Genomic DNA, 24,883 nt, shown 5'->3' with positions numbered 1-24,883 from the left:
AGCTGTGAAGGAAAGAATTCTGTTCAGTAATGTGGGAAGAGATGTGCTAAAACCAGAAATGCTTTTTGTATTGCTGAATGTAGTGCAGTAATTTAAGTTTTCATTCTGTTTTGCCATAAGCACATTTCTCTGCATCACAGTTCACTCTTCAAATAGATTGACGCTGCAGATGTTAATTACTTCAATATGTTCATTCTGAGAGGAAGCAAAGAAATTATTTGATTCCTGGTTAAATATAGCATACAAATAATGGAGAAATATTTACTATACTTCACAATAAGGATATGTGGACATTAATAACTTGCTGTCTCTCTTAAATTCTTAATTCCTTTTTTAAAAAAGACCGCTATTTTTTCTTTGCATTTGTTGCTGTATAGCTGTTTATGGAGTTTATTGTATGACTGCACAGTAGTGAAACTCAGAAACTGAGACGTGTTGTTCAATGTTAAAGTGGTTGTTTTCCACACTTGAGGAAGAATATTTTTTGGTCCTGTTATTTTCAAAGATGCAGCATCTTGCTTGCATCATGTGTTTTGGCAATTACTTTGTTTGAAATAAGGAAAAGGTGAGCTAGTCTTTTGAGATCTTTTGTGATGACTTCATAGGAATGGAGTAGGGCTGAGTTAGAGGGAAAAGTAGTTTGTAATGAAATAAAACGATAATTCTGTAATGCACCAAAGTGTTACAAGCCACAAGTGGTAATTTGATTTCCAGAGACACTGTGCTGCAGCAAATCTGTTCTCTGAAGCAGATCTCTGCTGTATGCCTGACTCTAGCAAAGAGTTTCGTTACACAACAGTGGCCTGAAGATACTCTTTGTAAGATTTTTCAAAAACAATCTGAACCATAGGTTAGAGTGTTTTTTCAGTGAGACACAGCTTCTGAATGTGTATCTGGATACACTGATATAGGCTCACTTAACAAACGTTTTCACATCTTACTATCTTGAATTGCTAAAACTTACATAACTTTGACTATGAGAGACATTTGATCTCTGGTCCTGGTGGAAAACTGCTGTCTTGGGGGCTGACGGATGCCAGCAGATTTTATATGTGCATTGAATATGTATGTCAGTTGTTTATATTTGTACCACATTGTTAAGTCTTTGAATTTCATTTTATGCCACTTTAAAATATGTGAGTACATCTATTTTATTTTTTTTGAGGATCTTTGATGCCTGCTTAATGTTACCTTAAAAAATGAACACATAAACCCCACCCTGTTTTGCCATAAGAGGAACCTGCATTGCAGCACTTGTAAGACTAACGTGGCATTTAAGTCTAGCATACTAAGACAAGGAGCAATAATTGCATATTAGGTAGAAATGGGTTAATTGTTTTGATCCTAAGTATAATGTATATTTGTGTTTTATTCCTCAGGTATGTTGTTGACTTTTTCCTGGTGATAACACAGCTGGGACTTTGTATTGTTTATGTTGTGTTCTTGGCAGAAAATGTGAAACAAGTGAGTAATGTTACTGTATGGAAACAGTTATGGGTTTAGATTAATTTTTCCTCATTTTTTATTTCCTATCCTGATAAAGTCCACTAGAACCACTTGTAAAATGTGAAGTTGACAGGTGTACAGAATGGGTTCTACCACAGTTTCCGTAAAAGAGCTTTTGGTAAAAAGGAGTAGTGTGCAAGGTGAAGTAAATTCAGATCTTGTGCAAGTATTTGTGGCTTCATTGCACTCTGATTTCTGTGTTGAATTAAACAATTGATTGTGGAAATGATAGAAAATAAGGCTGAAACTGGACTAGGAGACAGTTGTCCCTGATTGTTTGTGGTGTGGGTTTTTTGGTTTGTGTTTTTTTTTTTTTACTAGGCCTTGTGATGGCTTCCTTTCCCCCTCCCCCTGACCTCCTAGGCATATTTTATCCTTTTCATGTCACTGAAATATTTCTTTAGTTCTATTTGTCCCTTCCATTTTCTAGAATGGTCTTATCTGCCACATAATCCATTGTATCTAAACCAGTCCTCATTTTTTTTTCTTAAAAATGCCTAACATTGACATTTATGCAGCCTCCTAGTAGCTAGTTCCAATGCTTCCTTATCTGTTAGACAGCTCTTTTTTCGTAGAAGCTTAAAATTTATCAGCATTTTAAGTCCTTTATTTCATGTTCTAGCTAAAGTAATTTATTCTTTTCTATTTGTGGATGCCTTTTATATTTTGAATATTGTTACCATGTCTCCCCTTTATTAGATCAAGGGGGGACATGACAGAATCTAATAATTCATCTTGCTTTTCTGTGGACACTCTGTAGTTGGTCACATTTCTCTCTTTTTTTTTTTTTTCCCCAAGTTTTATCCCTGAAATTGGTTATGCTACTGTAGTTGAAGTTTTACTTGTGACCAATAGAGCTGAAAGGTTATTTCACAGGTCTTACAGATCATATTTCAGACATGACACTTCAGTATAATGGTCATTTTGCAGGACCATGTCATTGCTAATCCATGATTGATTTGTGATCCACTTTGGTCTCTTGATCCTTTACTGCAGAGCTGCGTTCTAGGCAATTCTGCTGGTTCTTTCTTTCTGTACGGATGGTTTCTGCTTGCTTATAAAATCCTTTATTTTTTTCTTACTGGATTAATTTTTAACAGTTCTCAAGGTTGACTTTTAATCCTTTTCTTCAATATTCTTTCACTTTCCATCTGGAATAGATGTTTAAACCCTGCTTACTACATCTTCTGTGTTATTAATGAAAATATTAAATAGCATGGCTTGTGTAGCATTTCATGTGCTTTACTGTAACTACTATTATGCATGTAATATGTAGTGTTGAACATATGGAAACACATTTCTGTATGTTGTAGATTTTTAAATAGATTGGGTATTAATTATTAGAAAAATACTGTGCAAGTTTAAGGATGTCTAAAAAGCAAATATTTCATTATGCCATATTTGTGAAAAAGTCAATTAAAAATTTCAAATGGATCCCCACACCCACAAATGCCTATGCACCTCCCACGCAACTCCCAAACATTTCAATGAAACCCACCTACTCCTTTTCTCCCCTGCAACCACTGGTCGCTGACAAAAGCAAACAAAACCATGCCTGTCACTTTCATGACAGCTGCTCCTGCTTTCGTTCATGCTTTTTGTCTCTCATCCTCCAGTCGTTCTAGCTCTTCTTTTTCTCAGTGGTGGAGATTTTTCTGTTGATGGGTGCCTGATGTCTGTTGGTCCTTCCTCTTTGCGTGCTCAGCAACCGCAGTCAGCAGTTTGTGTGTCTGAGCAGTTGGTCCAAGGGAGGTCAGCCAGCACACTTTGGGTGCTCAAACAGGAGCCACAGGCACTTTGAACTTGTGGTGCGCTCTCCTCCATGGGCTTGTTAAGATGCCAGGACTCTACCAAAGTCCTCTGCTGTGTTTTCTGATCATAAGCTTATGTTTAGTCACTTCCATAAAACTAATGGGGAAGAATCTGGGTCTGTGTCTAAGTATGTGTGCTGCTGTAATTAGTGAAGTGGGTGAGGAATAAGGTATGGCAGGTTACTGAGTATTAATCATCCCTATGGACTCTTATTCTACGCAAGAGGTAGAATAAAGGTGTCTTGGCATAGCTTGCTTTAATTAGGAAGAAGAGTGTCCCTTTGGGGAGTTAGTACATAGAAGATAGTATGGTTTTTTCCTCCTCTTGTAGATAAGTTCTATATAGGTGAAGAACCCTGTCAAGATGAGGCAGATTTGTGTATTTGGAAGCTGGGTACTCTGTAATTTGTATCTTGGGAGAGAGGGGGGGACAAAAAAAAAAAAAAAAGACAACCTCAAAACTACAGTCCTACTGTCACAATCTATCTCAATACCTAAAAATCCGATTTTACATCTGATGTCCGTGTGCTGCTGAAGTGGGGATTTTTCTCGCATCGTTTGTAATGTAAATTCAAGTTAAAGCCTTTCCTCTCAAATAAGTGTCTAATCTGCCAGTTGTTATATATGTGTTTGGACTTTAAGCAAAAGATGAGACTGAACACTTACTGACTTTGGCTTTTGTAGAGATTGGGAGGAAAAAAACCCAACCCCAAACCAAGAAACCAACTAAAACCTTTTCAGGAAAGCCGTTTCTGCTATCTTGAAGAAAAGTTGAAAGATCTTACAGGAAAGCCACGACTGAAAAAGCAGTAGCTCCAGAGACCCGTGACATGTACCCTATGGATAAATTAGTCATCAGCAATTCGGAAGTTCCACTTCCAAGTGTATTTGGTTTAGCTTGCCCTGTGCCCTCTCTTCTGGCGGGGGGGGGGGGGGGGGGGGGGGGGGGGGGCGGGGAAGAAGTCTGTGGTTTCTTCCTGGCAGCTTTCTGTTGCAGAAATGTGTCCCTAGAGGGCACCAAAGCACACAGGTCGGTGCTGCTTGAACTTGATTTGGGGTGGTGGAAGGATGGGGAAGGTGACCAGGGGGAACGGGGGGGTGCGTGGGGAGCTAAGATCAAAGAAGAACATACTACAAATGTTACTAATACCACTCCTTGACCAATACCTCTGTGTTATGCTCCCTACTCTTCTGATCATGTTTGCATGTTGGTGTGTGCAAATTAAGCCCGCTGGAACTAACGGGAACTTCCACTGGGATCTTTGCTTTGATATTAGTTAAAACTAGCATCAGCCCAAATTTCACAGTCTCCTCCTTCACTTTATTTACCGTTTCAGAGAACTAAGATGTGACAGAGCATTTTAAAATGCTTCTGGCACATGAATGGAATATTCATCAGTCCAGATTACTTGGAGGTGAATATTTAGCTAGACACACGGTGGTACATGTGAGTCTAAATATTTACTTCATCTTTCGAGTTCTGTGAAATGTTTTGATGCAGTATAACTGCTGGTGTTAAATCTTTTCTCATTAGTGTCTGTGGGATTAAAACAATGTTGCCTGCATTACTTTCAGATGAAGCTTTTCCTAAGGAATATTTTCCTGAGGCACCAAAGAAGCTTTAAGTTGGTGGAGAGTTCTGGTTAACTCTGACAGGATGCAGTAAGGGGCTTATGGGTGATGTTGTCTAGAGTCTGAGAAGAATGATGAAACTGGAACAAAGAGCTTGGGGGTTGGCTGCGGCAATACTGGGGCAGGAACACACTGGCATAGGAAAAAGAATCTGTGCTCGAAGGAGCATGGTTCTTTTTTGTGCCATAGTTACTTTGCTTTGCCTGATTAAGCAACAGAAGACCTTAAGTAGAGCCTTGGCATTTATCAGCTTGCTCATGAATATTTGAGTTCTCTGGAGAAGTGTTCTTTTCTCATTGTTTGCTGATACAGCATGAACATGTTTTCATTTTTTGACTTTCTGGGAGCACTTTATTAGATCTTTAGCACTTAGAAGATGACCCATCAGTGGGATGCTCCATACTAGAATTTAGATATTTTTTTTTCCCCCCAGTTTTTATAAAAAGGTAAAAAAACCCTCCTAAAACTTAGGTTTTGATCCTGCTAGATGTTGAGAAGTCCATAGACTGTATAACAGGAAGAGCGGGTTTTGGAGTACAGGCAAGGAAACAGGGGTCTTGGTTGAAGAGACTAAGGAAACATTTCTTGCTTCTGAGATCATTCTTCTAAGTATCATGTTCATCAGTTGAACTGAATTTTCTGCTGTCACTAGCTGTGCATTAGTTGTTTCCCGAGTTGCCCGACATAAGGAATCTGATAACCAGGTTTGCACAAGTGTTTGATCTTCCTGGATACATCTGAAGTTGGTAGATGCTGTGCTTGGGCTATGAGACATTAGGTGAAGCACTCCTGGAAAGAAAACAGACATTACACCATAATGTAAGTTAATGTTTGAATAACTGAAGTAACTTCTGATTAAGTCACCTTGTGACTGGGCACATCATTAGCCTTTGTAGTCGCTATGTCTAGGGACCTCAGTGGTTCTGTACTTCCTTTCTAAAACCACAATGATACTTCCACGTGTGTTTTATGGAATTATTTGTGGAACTCCCAGGTGCAGTCATGATAAGCACAGAACAAAATGCAGATAATGTGTGTTCAGGTTGGAAGTTGAACAATGTTCACTGAGTTCTGTGACATACATAAAAGAATATGTATGTAAGCCTTTTTCAGTAACAGATCCATTGGATGGATAAGTGAAAAGATTCTTCTAAGTTGGCTGATATTCCATTGATATTTCAGATTATGTTGCTTTGTTCTGGAAAAAGACAGTTAGATAATAATGTCTGCCGTTTGTGGCCCAGCATGACTGCCATGTGCAGTAATGCACTAGCAACAGGAGACTGAAAGTATTTGTTGTCTGGAATAGGAATCTGAGACTATATTAATTCTAACATCGAGGAGACTAGGTTAGACAGATAGTGAGTCATAGTCCACCCTAACATAATCAGCAGTAAACTTGCACTGAGCTAAACAGCATTTGAGAAAGAGTCTAAAAAAACCCCAACCCCGCAACAAAATGTACTCCTGCTGCTTTGTATTTTGTTACTTGTTAGAAGAATTTTAAGTGTTATCTGATGAATTTTTTTTTAAAAAATCTAGTAAAACACTTTCAAAGTGACCGTAATGTTAGCCTGCACTTGAACAAATCAGTATGATCTCATCTTCATTAGAGGTTTCCTCTGCTGCTTCTTACTGTCACATCTCCCACAGCCATTTGTTCCACTCTAAGAAGGAGAACAGTAATCATTACTTTTTATAATTTTTGCATTTTACTTTCTGACTCAGCTTTCTTCCACTCATCAGTCACCCTTGCCTGTTTGTTTAGCTCTCCCACAAGATAAACCTTTGCTGGATGTGGTCTGGTGTGTGTCTTCTGAATCAATGTACAGAATCATTATTCTGTCATGTCTCAAAACCCACCTCTGCAGTATGGATATTGCCTGTGGCCTTGCCTAAACCCATAAGTGGTACTACCTTGATTGATGCTATTAAAGCTGCTTTATTGATATGAAGTTGATTTAAAGGTGTATATATCCACAAACGGGGATAAACTGACCTCCTGCACTTTATGTCGGTATAACTGTGTCCATAATGACAGTTACGTGCTTTACATGTACATGTATGTGTACATAAAATTAATCCCCAAAGGATTTTAGTAATGCAAAAACCTGTGTGTAATGGACATAATTAAAACACCTTGACAGTCAACGGTTGAACTGAAACTTTGAAAAGTTTCTTTTCTTTAATAAATTAAAATATAAATTTTATAAGTCATGGGCTTCACATTTTGTAGCTGATGTTTTCAGTGGGACTTACATGCTCAAAGCACATTATAGTGCTTAGAAAACTATCTTACAAGTCCTTGTGTGCAGAGCAGCTCTGGCTATCTGCAAATGATGCAAGTAAGTAAACACAAGAGACTTGTTAAAGGGTTTGTTCTGTGTTTCTATTTGAAGCATGGTGGGAAAGTAGGAAACTTCTACAGAGAGCTGTACTTCATGTGGCATTAGGGAAGTAATTTGGTTAAGTGGTTGACATACTGCTTGGTAAAGTGGAGTTATTGCAGCTGTGTGAATTCACTAGAATTCAGTTCTAAATGTATTTAGCTCTTTGTAGCTTTCTAAAAATGTTATCAAAATGAAAATAACAGACATTAAATGTCTTGTAAGTGACAAGATTCTTGCAAGGTGGAAACTGTTGGTGTTTGAAATGAGTGGTGGTCTCTGCTTTCATTTAAAGTGAGATTTCTGCAAAATGTGGTTGCAGAATTGTATCTTTTGTCTTTGTTATAATGATAAAATTTGTTTAGTGCTTTTTGTTAGAGAAAAGAATCTTAATTTAATTCTGTTTTGTTGAATTTGTGGATTGGTTGAAACAATGGAAATGAAGTGAATTGTGCAATTATTTTTTTCTCCTAGACTTCTGAGTTTTGGCGTACTGGCCAATTTGAATGACTTAGTTTACATACACTTGGTTTTAGATTATCAGCTGACTCCCTCTGCCTCATGACATAGTGCCAGTGTCCCTTGATTGCCTACCATATCTCCAGCCTGTCCTCTTTTCTCCACTTCGTCCTCTTCCTCAAAGTAAAAAAACCCACACAACAAAACCAAAAAGCCCTGTTGTACTGTGACCTATTAAATAAAATAGATGCCATTATGTACTGGCAATTGTAGTGCTTGCTTAGGACTGCCATGGCTACATAAAAACTTACGCTGTAATGGTAATACTTGCCCCTTTTATTTTCACAGCTTAACATGTTTGGATTTCTGAGGCAGGATCTATAATCTTACTATTTCACTTGCACAGATGATAACTGACAGTTTAAAGAACAAACCACATAGAAGGAATTGTCCGTATATTAATCAGTCTTGGGATTGTGCCTGTGAACTGTGTGATAAGGATAATAACATATAAGAATTGCTACACTTGTATGTATACTTCCACACTTCCTGGGATTATAGGGTTATACAGCCTTCCTCTGAGTTAATTTCTGTATTGACTGTGGCTAAGTAGTTGGTAGTCTGACAGTACTTAGGAATCAGAGTGTTGTCTTCAGTTGTTTTTTTATATACTGATTTCCCAATTGTGTTTAAGTCTTTGTGCTATAAGGAACTGCCCCTCCTCCCCCCTGCCTAGGTATCTTTTCACAGCTGTCAAGCCCAAGGCTTTCTGCAGCATGAACAGGTTAAGCACAGTCATGTGCTGATTTGTAAGATGGCAAATGCAATGGAAGGGAAAAGGAAAGGATACACTCCTAGGGAAAAGGCATGATAAGATTTAAAAAAAATGGATTTGAACTGTTGTTGTTTTGTAGCAAGCATGGTAATTGCCAGCTCTTGATGTTTTGATGGTGGTGTGCACATAGCACAGAATGCATTTCCACAAACGAATGTTGGCAGTTATGGCCACATTAACGTTTTTCCGAAAGAAGCAATGAGAGCTTGTGAATAGTGCCAAACTCAGTCTTCTGAACTGCACCATAGGCAACTGTTGTAATGTTATATACAAAAACCCTAATACTCTTTCATGTTGTATACTACTGTTTATCTATAAGCATTAATTTATGTCAATTTTATGGATACAGGACTTTCAACTCCGAGCTAGCGGTTTTTAAATTGAGATAACATTGCTTAGTAAAAGAGCGAAAAATGAAATAATTTGTATTAGAAGAAAGACAGGCAAGTTCATATTCTAACATTATTTTGTATGTATGCTGCTATGATGTGCATGGCAAAGGCACAGGTTATAGGGCACTGAACTCGGGTACAATAGCAGTTGGTCACCCCTTTACTCTGCCTTAGAAAAAATCAGACTCTTAAGATTTAGGCCTAGATCCATCTTGCTTGCCTTCATTTGGTTCATTTTACCAAACTCGCCCTTTCTGAAAGAAATCTGATCTAAACTGCTCATGTGGCTTTCCTCTTTAGTCAGTGGTGTGATAAAGATGCTTTCAGGTCCTGATTTTATCACATGTCTGAAGGATGAAACACTTGCTAAAAGTGCCTAGTCTTGTCCTCTGCACTGAGAGTTACAGGGATCTCGGAACACCTGACACTTAGCAGGTAAAGCAGAAGGACAAATGACACTTAGCAGGTAAAGCAGAAGGACAAATGACACTTAGCAGGTAAAGCAGAAGGACAAATTTCCCTATAGAAAAATAGTGATGTGACCATATACTCAGTGCTACCACTGTGTAACACTTTTTTTTTTTTTTTTTCTTCTATAGGTCCATGAAGGATTCTTGGAAAACAAGAACACTCCCATAAATGTCAGTGCCACCAGCAGTTCTTCTGAGAAAAGGAGTACTGACTTACGAATATACATGCTGTGTTTCCTGCCATTCATAATCCTACTGGTCTTTATTCGTGACCTTAAGAACCTGTCTGTGCTTTCATTGCTTGCCAATCTGTCCACGGCTATCAGCCTGGTGATCATTTACCAGTACATCGTTAGAGTGAGTATAAAAAAGTTTATTATCTCTTTTTTCAGTGTGGCAAGTTATATTTGTTGCATATGGCAGTTGGTCTCTGATAGACGCATACTGACTGACAGTTTCTGAAAGGCAAAATTATCTTGTATTTAATTGAAGCATCTTAATTTAAGGAGATGCCTTAATACTTGAGACGTATTTTAAACATAGCCTTTTAAAGTACTTTTGAAAGAAAGGATAATATTGCTGCACTTAAGATAATAAAAATATGTAATGTAATGACTTGGGGTTCTTGAGTGGAAGAATACATGAATTTTTATGGGTTGCACACAGAATGTGCAAGGTTTTAATCTGTGGTCAATCTTTTTGTTGCAACAGAAGAACAATTCCAACAGCAAAGTTTATTTCTAATGTTTCTCCAGTAGAGTCAGGAAAAATTGAAGACTTTCCCTTTAGAGAATACTTATTGCAAACTTCATCTCCTGAGAAGTTGAATAGTTGCTGTGTTTTCTGGGTTGCTGCTGTTTTTCATATTTGGAGGCATTTCATAATGAAACACATTAAACTGATGGCTTGTCGTGGTTTAACCCCAGCCAGCAACTGAGCCACATGCAGCTGCTCACTCACTCCTCCTGCATCAAGATGGATGGGGAGAGAATTGAAAAGTAAAAATGAGAAAACTTGTGGTTTAAAAAAAAGACTATTTATTAAGTAAAACAAAAGCCATGCACGCAAGCAAAGCAAACCAAGGAATTCATTCACCACTTCCCACGGGCAGGCAGGGGTTCGGCCATCCCCAGGGCAGCCGGGCTCCGTCATGCGTAATGGTGAAACACCATCACTCCAAATGTCCCCACTGTTCCCTTCTTTTTCCTCCCATTTAATATGCTGAACATGATTCCATACGGTATGGGATATCCCTTTGGTAGGTTGGGGTCAGCTGTCCCGGCTGTTCCCTCCCAGCTCCTTGTGCCCCCCCAGCCTACATGCTAGTGAGGTGGTGTGAGAAACTGAAGGGGCCTTGGCTCTGTGTCAGCCCTGATCAGCAACAGCTAAAACATCCCTAAATTATCAACACATTTTCAGCACGAATCCAAAACATAGCCTCATGCTAGCTACTATGAAGAAAATCAAGTCTACGCCAGCCAAGGCTAGCACATGGCTGAAAAAAAAAAATCACATGTAGAAACCTCTAAATTTTTCTTTCTTAGGATTTTTGAAAAGTGATGACAATCACTTGCGCACACAATGTAGGTAAGTGGTGAGTGCCGCTGTTATTTGAGAAAGCTTTCACGTGTTATGAGACAAGTAGGAAGCAGATGGGGAGGAAGGCAGAAAAGCCAGCGAGAGGTATTGGCTGGGCAAGGAGGCAGAAGAAATTACATAGAAGAGATTGGAGGAGACAATAATTAATTGTTCTGCAGGAACTCAGCTTCTGTTAAAAAGGTTTTCTTTTACTGTCCCTTATGATTATGAAGAAAATCTGTGCAGTATGAAAGCAGATTAGAAAATGCAGTACTCTGAGAAGTTTGCAGACGATTAAGCTTAAGATGTGAGCTTCCCCTTTAGTTTTAGCTGACGCTCATTCATACACACCAGTGTGATACTTTAAATATGTAAATTTCTAGTGTCAGTAATGTGAACCTAGAATAAATATATGTGCAAAGATCTGTGGGTGAGTGGGAAGGTGGCTATAAATATGTACCAAATTTGGGAGGGAAACCAGGGATTGTAAATAGCAATGTATACACCATATGTATTGAGTTTTCTTTCCTGTAGCATAATGCATCAATCAAAACTGTAGGAACAGCTCATGTGTTTTACATAGCACTGTTTTGCTGTGTGTTCTTCAGGGTATAGCAGATCCTCGAAAACTGCCTCCTGTGGCTGACTGGAAGAAATACCCACTGTTTTTTGGGACTGCAATATTTGCTTTTGAAGGAATCTCTGTGGTAAGTGCTTTTTATTGACTCTTCAAAATACCTGAATCTGTGCTAGACGATGGGTTACAGGCAGTTTGTCCTGGTTTCAGCTGGAATAGAGTTAATTTTCTTCTTAGTAGTTAGTGCAGTGCTGTGTTTTGGCTCTGATGTGAGAACAATGTTGACAGGACACTGGTGGTTTTAGTTGTTGCTGGGTGATGTTTATACTAAATCAATGACTTTTCAGTTCCTTGGGCCCTGCCAGCCAGAGGGCTGGGGGGGCATGGGACATTGGGAGGGGACACAGCCAGGACAGGTGACCTGAACTAGCCAAAGAGGAATTCCATACCATATGGCGTAATGCTGAGTATATAAACTGGGGGAAGAAGAAGGAAGGGGGGGACATTTGGCATTACGGCATTTGTCTTCCCGAGTAACCGTTACGTGTGACAGAGCCCGGCTGCCCTGGGGATGGCCGGACACCTGCCTGCCCAGGGAAGTGGGGAATGAATTCCTTGCTTTGCTTTACCGATTAAATTGTTCTTATCTCAACCCTTGAGTTTTACATTCCTTTCCAATCCTCCTCCCCATCCCTCTGGGTTGGGGGGGAGTGAGAAAGCAGCTGAGTGGTGCTTGGTTGGCGGCTGGGGTTAAACCACAACACAGTTTTACTCCTGTTGTTATTTTGTTGATTTTGTTGAAGCACTAATCTCCCATATTGGTATGAAAAGGGTTAATTTACCTTGTCAAATAAGGCAAAAATTGAGAAGCAACAGCCCCATCAAAGGGGAATTTGGTGAATACTGATTGCTACTTGGACACTTAGTAGCTTCCCGAATTACAAGAATGCCTTTCTTTCCAAATAGATTGAGACACTAGTGTAATAGTAACTCTCATCATAATATGGTATATAATAAAATAATACTCAGCTAATAATATGATGATACTATAATAAAAATTCAGCACCTCAGTTTTAGGTGATGAGTGTGTAAAAATAGAAACGTATTCAGAATCCTCCTTTTCATTTGGGATCACTGAGCACAAAGTAATTTATTAGAAATGTGTTATTCTTCTTGCTGCAAACTTGTCTATAGATCTGACTTGATAGAGATGTCGATGCTAAGTAAAAGGATAGAAGTTTCAGAATATTTTTTTTGATTCATGGCCTTCTGACAGTGAACCTCAGTTCCTCATTGTTTCCTGAAAGGTGTCAATTAAATAGATCTATCATTCTGAAAATTTAGTTTTTAAAAGTGGATCTTTTGTAACATCTTGCTCACTGCTGTTTCTAAGGGCTTTCTGATCGCATCTCATGCTAGCAAAGTTTGCAAGTTAGCACTTTTGTTTCACATGGCATATTTTAAAAAGCAGCTGAAGAGGCTTCTGGGAGTGGGAGGTCATAATGTCTTTAAATTGTGAAGAAATTACTGTAGACACTTTATTTGTTACTAATATATTTACATGCTTCAGCAAGTGTTACTGTATACTTAAAACTAAAACAACAAACCACCAACTCACTCTTCTACCACCGAAAAAACCCAAATGAAAACAACAGCAAAGCAGCATGCAATTAAACCTGAAATGACTGTCTGTCATTGACATTACAGAAGAGTTTTCAAATCTCTTTTGTCAGCTCTGACTTGAACCAGAATATTTCACCTTGCTGCTGCATTATAACTGCTAGAAGAGCTGAACAGGAGAACCTTTTAACTCCTATTGTGTTACAAAAGTGTGTTTTCACACATGGGATACGTGGATCTAGTGACTGTGAGTCTTCATTCAAACTGTTCTGGACTGCTTCTCAAACTGAGATGACTGATGCAGAGATTTAGCTACCATATATCTGTGTGTATCTGGACATCTTTCCTTCTGTCACTTGTCTGGGATTGTTTGATGGCTACAAGTCTTGGGCAAAAACTCCACAGTCAATAAGACAGATTGGACTATGCTAAGCTTGTTGCTCTTAAGTTGTATAGCCTGTGTGGATAAGACTGTACTTAACTGTGTGTGGGTAAACGCGAGTCATTTACGGGAGATCTGATAGGTATCTCAGTCATATTAGATTTGCTCCTGTGCTGCATAGCCCGCAGGTGTGTATTTGTAGCCAGGAGATCCCAAATGAGAGTCCTGTGAGCTTCAGGGAAGTGTGGAAGGCTTAACATTTGGTAGTGGTAGTTTATTGAATTATAGGTAGGGAATTGGTATATGGTAACTATTTTCTGGCATGTTAGATCCCACGTTAGACAGCTCCTTAAATTTATATCAGCAGTAGCAACATTGACTTCTAAAGTAAACCTTTAAAGAACTGCCTAGAGCATTTGCTTGATTGAATTCCTGGAATTCTTAAAAGATGCATTAGTAACAACCAGACTTTTTCCCTTTTTTTTTTTTCAGGAGCATGTAACGTAGGTTTCATTTGACTTGTACCTTTAAACCATAAAAATACCGCTTAATATTATCAGGTCCTAGCATTATTCAGTTATTGCATGCATTTCTGTATAGGCTGTCTCAATTTCTTACTTGATCGTAATTTACTTTTCAAAGTAAATGAAGTGTTTCAGTTTTTTTACTTTTGTTCCTGGTGTTTATAAACTAATTAAATGTTTGTTCATTATGGTTTCATATACTTTGTGTGTGTGTACATTACACAAGACCATTAAAATGATGTGGCTACCTTTAAAAATTAAAATTAATCTGAAAGTGAAAATGTAGAGCTTAATATTTCTTTGTTATATGCAGAATGATATTAGTATGTCTCTGCTTCTCAGGGGTATTTTGAATATGCAGAATATTTGCAGTGCATTCTTATGCTGTTGTTGCATGCGCCATAGAGAAGATTTGAAGAAAAAATAATTTTATGGGTTTGAATAATCAGGACTAAACAAAATTTTTGAAGCATGAAGTAAAAAAGATGAGTGAAGCAAAGTGAGACATTTCCACTTTACATAGTTAAGATTTCATACAATTCTTGGTGATTGATTTAATTGATAACTAGATGTTACAGCTCAGTAAGTTACCATCGTAATTGGACTGTGATATATCTCTATGTGTGTTTGTGACCTCTTGCAAATGTGAAGTGAGACAAGTGAGTTTAAAATTCCCTCACTGAGATGTAAGCTGCTGTGTTTTAATTCACATTGCAATGGATCAAGAATACTCGCATAGTCAGTTGCTGTTGTATAGCTGAGGTGGCGCCTTGGTACCATGTTCCTATATCCATGTGGCTGAACTGTTCTGGTAAGGAAAAAAAAAAAACCCACATTTAATCAGATTGGCTCCGTAGTCTGCTCTCTCTGATGAAGGCACTCAAAATGGATTTACATAATCTTGGTCTTGTTAGAGACTTGATTTTAGATTTTATTCTGGAATATATTGCAAATAAGATTTATTACTGTGAATCTATCTGAACATTATAAACAGATGCCTTAAGGTCTTAATTTTATTAGAGAAGGTGATTATGATTGATTCATTTTATGCAATAAGTTGGCCATAAACAGTTATGACACTTCATTTTTCCTTTTCCTTGATTCCAAGTATATGTTATGGTAATTCTCATCTGAGAACGGCCAGGTTAATGAATGTTACAAAGAAGGACAGCAAATGAAATTCTGAGATTTTTGGTCTGGTTAAATCATCTTAAGCAGAACCTGACAAAAGTGGAAAAATGCCCTTGGTGTGGTTTTTCCACCACTATTGTTCTGTGTAATATGGTCTTTCCTGCTAGGAATATTAAATGATCAACAATTCAAGTATAGGAATGAATGGTTTATAAGGCTCCCTATAAAACAGTACAGCTTAGCCATAGCAGTCAGGAGGATTTATTTTCAGAGATACTTAACTGATTTTGTTTTTATTATCAGGGGAGTGGCTAATGTAGACAAATAGTAATTGCCAGTTCATAAATGCCACGCTTAGCACGGAAACATGTTTGTCTGGTTTCTTTGAACTGAACAGTAGGCTGCAGGGGAAATACTCTAGCACTGATTTATTTTTTCATCCCACTATTCTAAAAAACTTTTTATATATTGATTTTTTTTTTTCTTTTCTAGTTCAGCACTTGTCATCACTTAAAGTATGACTGTAGTTCTTCAGTAATTCTATTAAAATTAGTGAGACTAAGTAAACAGAGGAGTATAAAATCCTGTTCACTATGGGGAATGTGATTCAGGGAGGTGCAGTGATTCAGCAGATTCCTGGTAGAATTTTATTCTTCATCTTGAGACTGTATTTCTCTTTTAGACGGTGAGTGTATTAATATGGGCTTTGGTTAAAACCTGTTGTTAGTTTAGGACTCATTAGCTGTCCTTGTGTAATAAGAAAATCAGCAGTATGGAAATAATTTGGAGTATTGTTGCTTTGACTTTGGTCGATCCCTAGATAAACAGACTTTAAAAAGCTTAATTTTACTGACTTGCATCTGTAACAAAGGAGGAAGGACAGCCTATTTATAATTGAAATACAGAATCTCAAATAAACCAGGGTAGTGCCTAGAAACTAGTACTTGCGTAATGCTAAGAGCTAGTTAAACATTTCATCAGCCAGTGCTATAAAACCATTTTGAGATATTTTAATTAAAATAAAAATAATTAATATGTTGAATTGATGATATTAATATGATGAATTGAGCTGTTCATGTCTGCCTTCAAGGTCAATTTAAACTCCTATTTGAGGGCAGATTTGACCAGTTTTGTCACTTGACTAAAGTCCAGGCCAGCTGTTCATTTGTTGCTACAACTGCTACAGCAAAGGTAAAGTTAGCGCTGTCAAAAGGGTGATTAATGTTAATGCATGCTAAACGGAGTGATAATTGTAACAGGATGAGAAAGTGCTGCACTGTGTTGCTTGTGCTGTTCATTCCTTTGCTCCATGTTTGAGTTGTCTGTAAAGGTGGGGTCATTGCTGATTGGTATAAGGTACCTGCTGCAAATTGTGAACGTCTTGGCGGCCAGGTGGTAATCGCTGCTGTGTGCTAACAGGAGGAGTTGGCATCGGGGTACCCAGCGATCCCTTAATGCTGAGTTAGCAAACAGCAACTGGGAGCTCAGTACTGTCAGTCTGGTGGTTGTAATTCATAGTGGTGAGAGTTGGTTTGGGATTTCAACACTTGTAAGATTTTAAGATTATCAGGGTGACCTTGTGAAAATTGTATTGACTAGTGGCATCAGTACAGTTTGTAGAATGGTAGTAGCAACTGAAATGCAGTACTCCTAAGTGGATACAACAGACCATTTAAGATACTTGGTTTTGTTTTAATATTTAAGTGAAGGTGTTGGTTCAGAAAGGAATAACATGTTAATTAGGAGATGGAGAAAATGTATATTCAGCCCTCAGTGGACCTTTTTGAGTAGAGGGCTCTGCTGGGAGTGAGAGAATCTGCAGCTGCTTCTTTTCCCTCTGTACTTTGGCTGTGGATTCCCTGTGCCAGTTGATGCTGCCTGGTGAATCACAAGGCTGCTGGTGTTCAGGCCACAGAAGAGAAGAGAGTACCGACACTATTTCTGGAATACAGGAGCTGCAGGTGGTATAATGGGGTGAATGTGTCTTTCACAGAACATATAACATTGTTTTGTAAGAACCGTGTTTGAGAGCCTCTTGCATATTCCAAAGGTGAGTAGGTCGTTTTTATAGTAAATATGAGATTTTTGTTACTGAATTAAAAAGTAACTTCAGACTGTGCTCCTGAGTGTTCCCAAAATGTTGTTAAACCTCTTAAGCGTACTTTTCAGAGGAGTGTAAAAGCAAAGCCTTCAGGCTTGCGTATCCCTGTAGCATTACTATGTGCAGGTAATAGCTTTGCATAATGTTACACAGTTACACTTAATGAATATTTTGCAGTGAAAGTCTGGTTGGCTTTCTTGTTTGAAGTATAAAAACCAAATCCAAATGTGGAAGTGATGTTTTAACATGAGCTTCAGGGGGAAGGAAGATGAAATAGATTCGTAACATTTAAACAAGAAAAGGATGAAATAGATCCATAACATTTAAAAAAGAAAGATAAATTTTCTTCTCTGTTCTATATAATAAACTAAGTTAAGTATGGTTTCTACAATTAAGTGTGGTTTGTGGCTTTGTTTTTTGTTTCCCCTGTTGACTGCTGCAGACTGATTAGCCTAGCAAAGAGAAAATGTTACTTTCCAACATTAATTTCAGGTTTGGAAAATTAGGCTTCTGATAATTTAGCCTATTACTTGAAGATGTCTGTTCAAACTGCTTTTAAACTTGAATATCACAGCTTCACAGTAGAAGGCAGGGTGGTATTTGTATAGCAAAAGACAGTCTCTGGAATCTCATTAGGCAGCAGCTAACCAATTCCAGGAGATTTAAAAAAAGAGAAAACTAAGTGGATTACAATTTTAAAATGTTGTTATTTGGATTTTGAAAGTGATGTGGATGAGCTTGTTAGGCCTGTGGCTTTGAGATAAAAGCCTCTCACTGTCAAAAATTCTTTTGCCAGATTAGTATTGTCCTTTAAAAAGAAATAATAATGAAACCAAATGACACTCTTCTGTTGTCTTTTAAGACCAGACTGGATTTGTCAGAAGCAGACATTTAACAGGTAGCATGACATCATCTAAATCTACTTGGCCATTTCTAGACTGGAGTGTATCAATTTCCTTTGGTGTTCTTTGAGGTGGTACAAAGGCTTGTCTCCTCAAAATAGGAAAGGTAGGAGTTCTCAGAGGATGTTTTTGCATTTGGACAAACAAGCGTAGGTGACTAGAGTCGATCACTGTGGAGATGACCTGCTCCTGAATGTACGTGGTAAATGTTGTGTCAGCAAAATCTACTGTGTTGGCTACAACTACTATACATAATCACTTGGTTTGGATGTCTTCTGAAGATGATTGATGTGAGAGAGGAGGAAAAAGGTTATGGGCAGGTGAAATAGAGAATGTTGTTAGATATAGCAGATAAAAAAAGAAGTTGTATCCAAAACTGCAAAAAGTTCATAATCTGCCATATTCAGCTGAATGTTGATAAAATCTCAGGCAACTCGATATTACCTCTTTGTCAAGTTAAATATTCCTTACCAATATGCTGGACTTCCTGAGTATGGAGGAAGTTCCTTTGACCCTGAAGAACCATTTGTTTGTGCATATTCAAACTTTAATACATCCTGTATTGACTGTGAATCTTCCAAACAGAAGACTCTGAGTACAAGTTTCTTTCAGGCCGCATCCCGTACTTGATGCTTGCAACATTCAAATGTTTCTTTTTCCTTAGAAAACCTAAGATACACATGCATTTACACAAATAGGAAAATAATGGCGTTTAAGTTTACTGTTTGGTCACCTGAAATGTTTCTTAATCATCACGTGATTCGGTGACTTTGGAGAAATGGGGAAAGAGCAAGAGTGACAGCATGCCAAGCTGTCGTGTTCTGCTTTGCCAGCTCGTGGGAGATGTGTTTTGGGGCCTGGTATACATGGCTTCAGTGAGGCACAAAAGCTAATTCTTCTGTTTAGACGTGACCCTGGTTTAGATGGAAAACTTGTCTGTCTTAAGTATACATGCAGTAGAGCCAGAGTGAGATGCATGCTGCTTATGCTAATTATACGTATAATTCAGCAGCATAGTTAAATAATTTCAGGTAGAAATATTTTTATGTAATTTACTTTGCTTTTCTGGTGTCAGATTTTTTTCATTCCCCCCAGCCCATTATTCTGTAATCTTTCTAAGCTGCTTCTATTTTAACTTGCATTGGTCTCAGGTAAGATTTCCTCCTTTCTGCTATGTTCTGAGTGCTTATCTGCAGTGTGTGAAATTGTCTAAGTAATACTTAAATACAAGTCCTCATTATATGACAAACCTTTTGAATATAGCTATGAAGATGCAAAAATGTTAGTACTTTTTTCTGGAGAGAGCAGCTAACTGGAATAAATGCTTGTATCCTTAGTTTTAGACTTTAATATCTGTCATTTAATTGTCAGCATCTTAATTTCACCATCTACCCTAGGATTTTTCCCACTCTCTGGAAGCCTTTTCATTGCTGAAGGTAGCATTGTAGTGTGTGTGTATATGTGACAATAATTAAAATCTAAGTTCTAGTTTCCTTCTTAAATATTTGGCCAACATAGTTGCTTTGTAGATTAAATCTACTGTAATTCATAGAATAATTTTCATTTATTCAATCAAGCATGATGGAGACAGTTTAAAAAAGAAAGTGATTTTATTGATCGGCTCAAAGTACTAAATATTAATAGACCTGTGATTTTTGTCAAAGGACTTTTACACTCAGTAATGTCCTTGAATGTTCACTAAAGAATAGTGTTCCTAACCCAAAAAATTTTTATGAATACATGTTCTCCTGATTTGAAAGAGCCCTAATCATTTGCTGTTGAACACTTTGCAAGCATCAGTAGTGGCTCCCTAATAAACATTGCGGTTTAAAATTATGATATTGATCTGTCAAGAGCAGCAGAAAACAAATCCTGTGGGAAGTGGGAGAGGTGAAAAGGAAAAATTGTAATGGCAAAGGTGTTTGAAAGAAGATCATAGTAGGAAGTGCTATGTTTTGTATTCTTCAACTTGTCTTTGTTGTGTATCCTTCAACTTGTCTTGTACTGAAGCTGTTTTAGCACTTCACAGGAGCAGCGATGCGTGGCTTAGCTGTCAAGGTGCCATGCTCTCATGTCAAATGGAAGTGTATGAAACTTTCTGCTCATCTAAGAAGAGCAAGTATCAGTCAGTGTCTTCCCTCCCTATTTTGGATAGATTGATTTTGTTTGGAATAGGATGATTATTTGTTTTGATGATGGTCGTATTAAAATGTAAGATGTGATTTGCAAAATGCTTTCTGTGTTGGACAACAAGCTTAAAAAAGTTAAAAGGAAAAAATAACTTCTGGAGAAAATGTCAGATTCAGATGGCAAGCCAAGTAGAATATATATAATTCCTTCAAGCGTTGTTAAATCGAGGCCATCAGAATTGGGCAATGGATTGATGTTTTGTGGGTATGAGTAATTATTTTTCCTGGTGAAACAAGTAGGAAGCTGCTTTGCTGGAACCCGAGAAGATGGGATTTTGGAGTGAATTAGGATTGCTCATTACATTTCAGAAGGCAGTGTTCTGTAATGAGAACCTGTCTTCTGGATTTATTTGTATAAACCTTTCATTACAAAAATGGATGTACAGTCACCATTTGGCTTGCATCTTTCCTTGGGTAATAGTAGACACACTTTCATTTGCAGTCATAAGGGATCTGTTAAGGAACGTTAGTTTGTTTATTGTACTTGTTGCAAAACAGTGAGGTTCTGCATCTTCCTCAAGAGAGTGAGCTTTAAAAATGCATCTAAAAGACATGGACTGAGAAAGCTTGTTGCTCAGAAATTTAATTAAAAATAATACCTTTTCTGTACAATGGAAGAGGAGAGGTGCAAGGACAGAGAAGCAAAACATAGCAATGTAATAATGACATATGTCATGATCCTAATTTGACTTGGAGAAACCATATTTTTTCTGCAGACATTCCCCGGTGTTCTGCAGGGTTGTAGTTTCACCTTTCAGTGAACAAATAAATACGCTGGTACCTCCTGCAGACAAGGAGTGGGCCAGGCCTGGGCTGCATTGATTTACTGAGGATTCAGCCTTCTGTCTTAGGGGGTTAGGTAGTAGAATTTATGTTTACATACCTTGAATACCTTTGATACCAGCTTCCTCAGCTTTTTTGTTTTAAATGAAAAGAGCTTTATTTTGTTACAGTAGGACATGATTATAGCTATTTTTTTTTAGTAAATATTTCTATTGGCTTTAATTTTCCAAAATTCTTGAGTTGTCTGTACCTTAATCTAATCAAAACATCTGTTTAGCTGTCTCACCTACATGAAATACTTATTTTAAAAGTTTAAGGGATGGAGAATTGCTTTATTCTTACCATTTTAGCAGTATTTCTTGGAAAAAGGAAAGATGACCGTATGCATTTAAACATTAAGCATGTCTGCTAGTAAGTTATCCATTACAGGATTAGTTTTTAGTGGCCATGACACTTAAATCACAGTTTATTTGATTATCTTCAGGCTGAATTCTCTTGTGTTTGGTTTTTGGTTTTTTTTTTTTTTTTTTGTCCAGTCATATAAAATATGCAGTAGAGATTTTTGATGGGAATTAGAGTCCCCTGCAGCTTAGTTGAAGGAAGACTGAGTGGAGCAGTAATTTCAAGGCCAGGAATGAGGAGGCAATGGTATTCCTGGGGGATGTTTATACCTACTTCATGCAGCTTGAAATGAAAGAGAAGGTACTCTGTATAATGGATGATGGTAGATGAACCAGGTTATTTCAGAGATTCAGTTATGCTGCTTTTCCAGTAAATTACAGGTACTTTTGAGTTTATTTGGTGGAGGGTGAGAGGAAGATGGATTATACTTATTTAGTAAATTAAGAAATCAAAGCTTGATAGTTACTAAAGGAATCAAGTAGTAAGTTTCATGGAAGCTAATAGTAGCAACGTGTGCCACTGTCTCAAAAACAACAGGAAGAATTTTGTGAGCAGGTGACAGAGGAAAAGGTGGAGGAGGGAGAAAAATGGTGGAAAATGAGAAATTATGAAAAGGATCAGTTTCAACTAAAATATCTGATTTCATAGGTGTTGAGGGCTAAGATAGGGGACTAGTGTGAACTGGGGGAAAAAGAGCATGAAGGAAACAGCAGAAAATCAGAAGCAGGAAAAAGACCCTTTAAAAAAAAGTCGTTTTTTCTTTTTTTAAAAAAATATCTTTGCAACTCTGAAACTTAACTCATCTCATGGTTCTCTCACCTCCAGTGTTCTGCCCCTGGTGATCTTGCCTGGGAGAGAAGGCAATTCCCCAAAGTTTTCCCTGACCGTAGGGACATCTGTCAGATGTCTGACATCATCAACTAGGTCAGACAACATCACTAGGTTGTGCAGTGGTTGTATATGTGGTGATAGGTTATAGGTCTGAAGAGTGTGGGAGGTATTGGACTAGATGAACGATACTGTGTGTTACAGCAAAGTGGCTGTTTGAATAAGCATATAGTAACGTTGAAGCCTTAGTGTGAGCTAGTGTGAATTGACATGACATCTCTTTTGAGAAAAGGTGTTACTATGCAGGACAGAGAGAATCAGAGGTGTGGTGTGGTGGTGGTTGGTTTATTTTTTGTTGTTTTTTTTTTTTTTCTTTCAAAGCTGTTCAATCATCTAGGTGGGGTGTTAGCTGTTTAAGGAAATAATTGAAAAGAATTGAAGAGTGGAATTAACTTCTGGCTCCAGAAAAGGTACAAGAAAGCATGTTCAGCTTCAGTGTTCCAAAAAGGAAGCAATAAACCCCCCCAAAAAAAGGATTTGGGAAAGGAACCATGTCTCTTTCACATGCAGTTTAAATGTTAGGTTTTCTGAAGTTATTGCAACAGGGACTGTACAGGGACTGGGAAGAAAGGTAGAGTGAAAATCTAGCCGGCAGCTGCTACCCAACAGTGACATAGTGTCAGAACAAGCACTGACTGCCATCAGCCTCTGTCTCCTTATGAACACTTCATGGATCTTTGGGATCCTGATGCAGTTTAACAGTTTAGGGAGTAGGGAGTTTGGGCAATATATGTGTAATTGGTTTTTACTTGGCTTCATGTTAGACCTGTGAAGTACAGAGCTTTTCAGCTTGTCTGGAATAATTGATACAGGGGTACTATGTAAAACCTGGCTCAGTTCTGCCAAGGGAAGCATCTCCTGCAGTGACAGCAACAGTGCTGTGTAGGGTGCCTGACCCTGGGAAGGCTCACTGCTGAGGCTGGAAAAGGGGACAGGCTCACCTGGACCAAGGAATGTAGGAAAGGCTTCTCATCTGGGCAGGCTGGAGGCAAATCTAGTCCTGATACCACCTCAGGGATAAGCAGGGAGAAATTAGCAGTTTCAGATTTGAAGATCTGGTCTTTAGCTAGTGGTATTATTATCCTACATTTCTTTTTCCATATCTTTTCCTTAAATTCAGTATAAATGAAGGTTGCAATGTTAAAAGGAGATTGTTGATGCGGGGACACGTTTAGATGTAGTATGTTTCATTTTGACCTAATCATTACTGAGCATGAAGCGATATTATTGAGGTTAATGAGTAAACTTGATTGTACTGGGTTTGTATGGCCAGGTTTTGGTGTTTGGGGGGGCCGGGGTGCCAGGGGCCGGCTGCTGCGGGGGGCTGCGGGCAGCTCCCCCCGGCCGGCAGAGCCGCTGCCCCCCGGCTCCAGGCCGGGCCCGCCGCTGGCCGAGGCCGAGCCCCGCAGCCGCGGGGGCAGCGCCGCGGGGAGAAGGGGCTGAGAAGGGGAAAAACCCCCGCGGGGGGGAACAGCGGCGGCAGCGAGGGGGGCCGGGAGGGGCGAGCGGCAGCCCCGCAGCCCCCCGGGGCAGGGCCGGGCCGGGCCGGGCCGGAGGAGGCCGGGGGGGCTCCGGGCGCCGCAGCAGAGGCTCCCCGGCAGCCCGCGGGGAAGGGCAGGGCAGGGCAGGGCAGGGCAGCCCCCGGCGGGGCAGGCTGTGCCCCTCAGCCCACGGAGCCCGCGGGGGAGCAGCTCCCCCCCGCAGCCCGGGGCAGGGGGTGCCCGCAGGGGGCTGTGACCCGCGGGGGCCGCGCCGGAGCCGGCTCCGGGCAGGGCCCGTGGCCCCGCGGGGAGGAGCCCGGGCCGGGGCCGGGCTGCGGGCAGGGCCGGTGCCCCCGGGGGGGCTGGAGCCGGCCGGGCCTGAGGGGCTGCGCCCCGCGGGGGGCCCCGCCGGCACAGGCCGTGAGGAGCCGCAGCCCCGGGAAGGCCCCGCGCTGCAGAAGCCCGTGCAGGGCTGTCTCCCGTGGGAGGGCCCCGCACCGGGGCAGGGGCAGGGTGCGGGGGGGAAGGAGCAGCAGAGACAGCGGGTGATGCGCTCACCGCAGCCCCGTTCCCGGTCCTCCGTGACGATCAGGGAGGGAGGAGGGAGGGAAATTGGAATTGAAGTTGGGCTTGAGAAGAAGGGAGGGGTGGGAGATGGGTGTTCTTAAGTTTTTGTTTTAGTTCTCGTTACCTTACTCTATTTTGAATGGTAATAAATTAAACTAATTTCCTTCAGTGGAGTCTGTTTTGCCTATGCTGATAATTGCTAAGTGATCTGCCTGCCCTTATCTTGACCGAAAAGCTTTTTGTATTTTCTCTCCCCTATACAGTTG

General features: G+C 39.5%; 1 protein-coding gene across 8 annotated transcripts in view; it reads left to right on the top strand.

The window, feature by feature from the left end:
• Nucleotides 1-24,883, top strand: part of SLC36A4 (solute carrier family 36 member 4) — a 112,737-nt gene that overhangs the window by 17,188 nt on the left and 70,666 nt on the right. For all 8 annotated transcript variants that reach the window (XR_013926075.1, XR_013926076.1, XM_080375611.1 and 5 more), the window contains 3 exons: nucleotides 1,380-1,464; nucleotides 9,622-9,849; nucleotides 11,679-11,777. Coding sequence is in view for 6 of the 8 variants with exons in the window: in XM_080375611.1 (XP_080231737.1) it covers nucleotides 1,380-1,464; nucleotides 9,622-9,849; nucleotides 11,679-11,777 (412 nt within the window). In the remaining 2 variants the exon portion in view is untranslated. The remainder of the gene's footprint in view (nucleotides 1-1,379; nucleotides 1,465-9,621; nucleotides 9,850-11,678; nucleotides 11,778-24,883) is intronic.

Source organism: Falco punctatus (genome assembly GCF_963210335.1).
Source record: "Falco punctatus genome assembly, chromosome: 2".
NCBI classification, from domain to species: domain Eukaryota; kingdom Metazoa; phylum Chordata; class Aves; order Falconiformes; family Falconidae; genus Falco; species Falco punctatus.
This window is presented reverse-complemented; position numbering and strand designations above follow the sequence as displayed.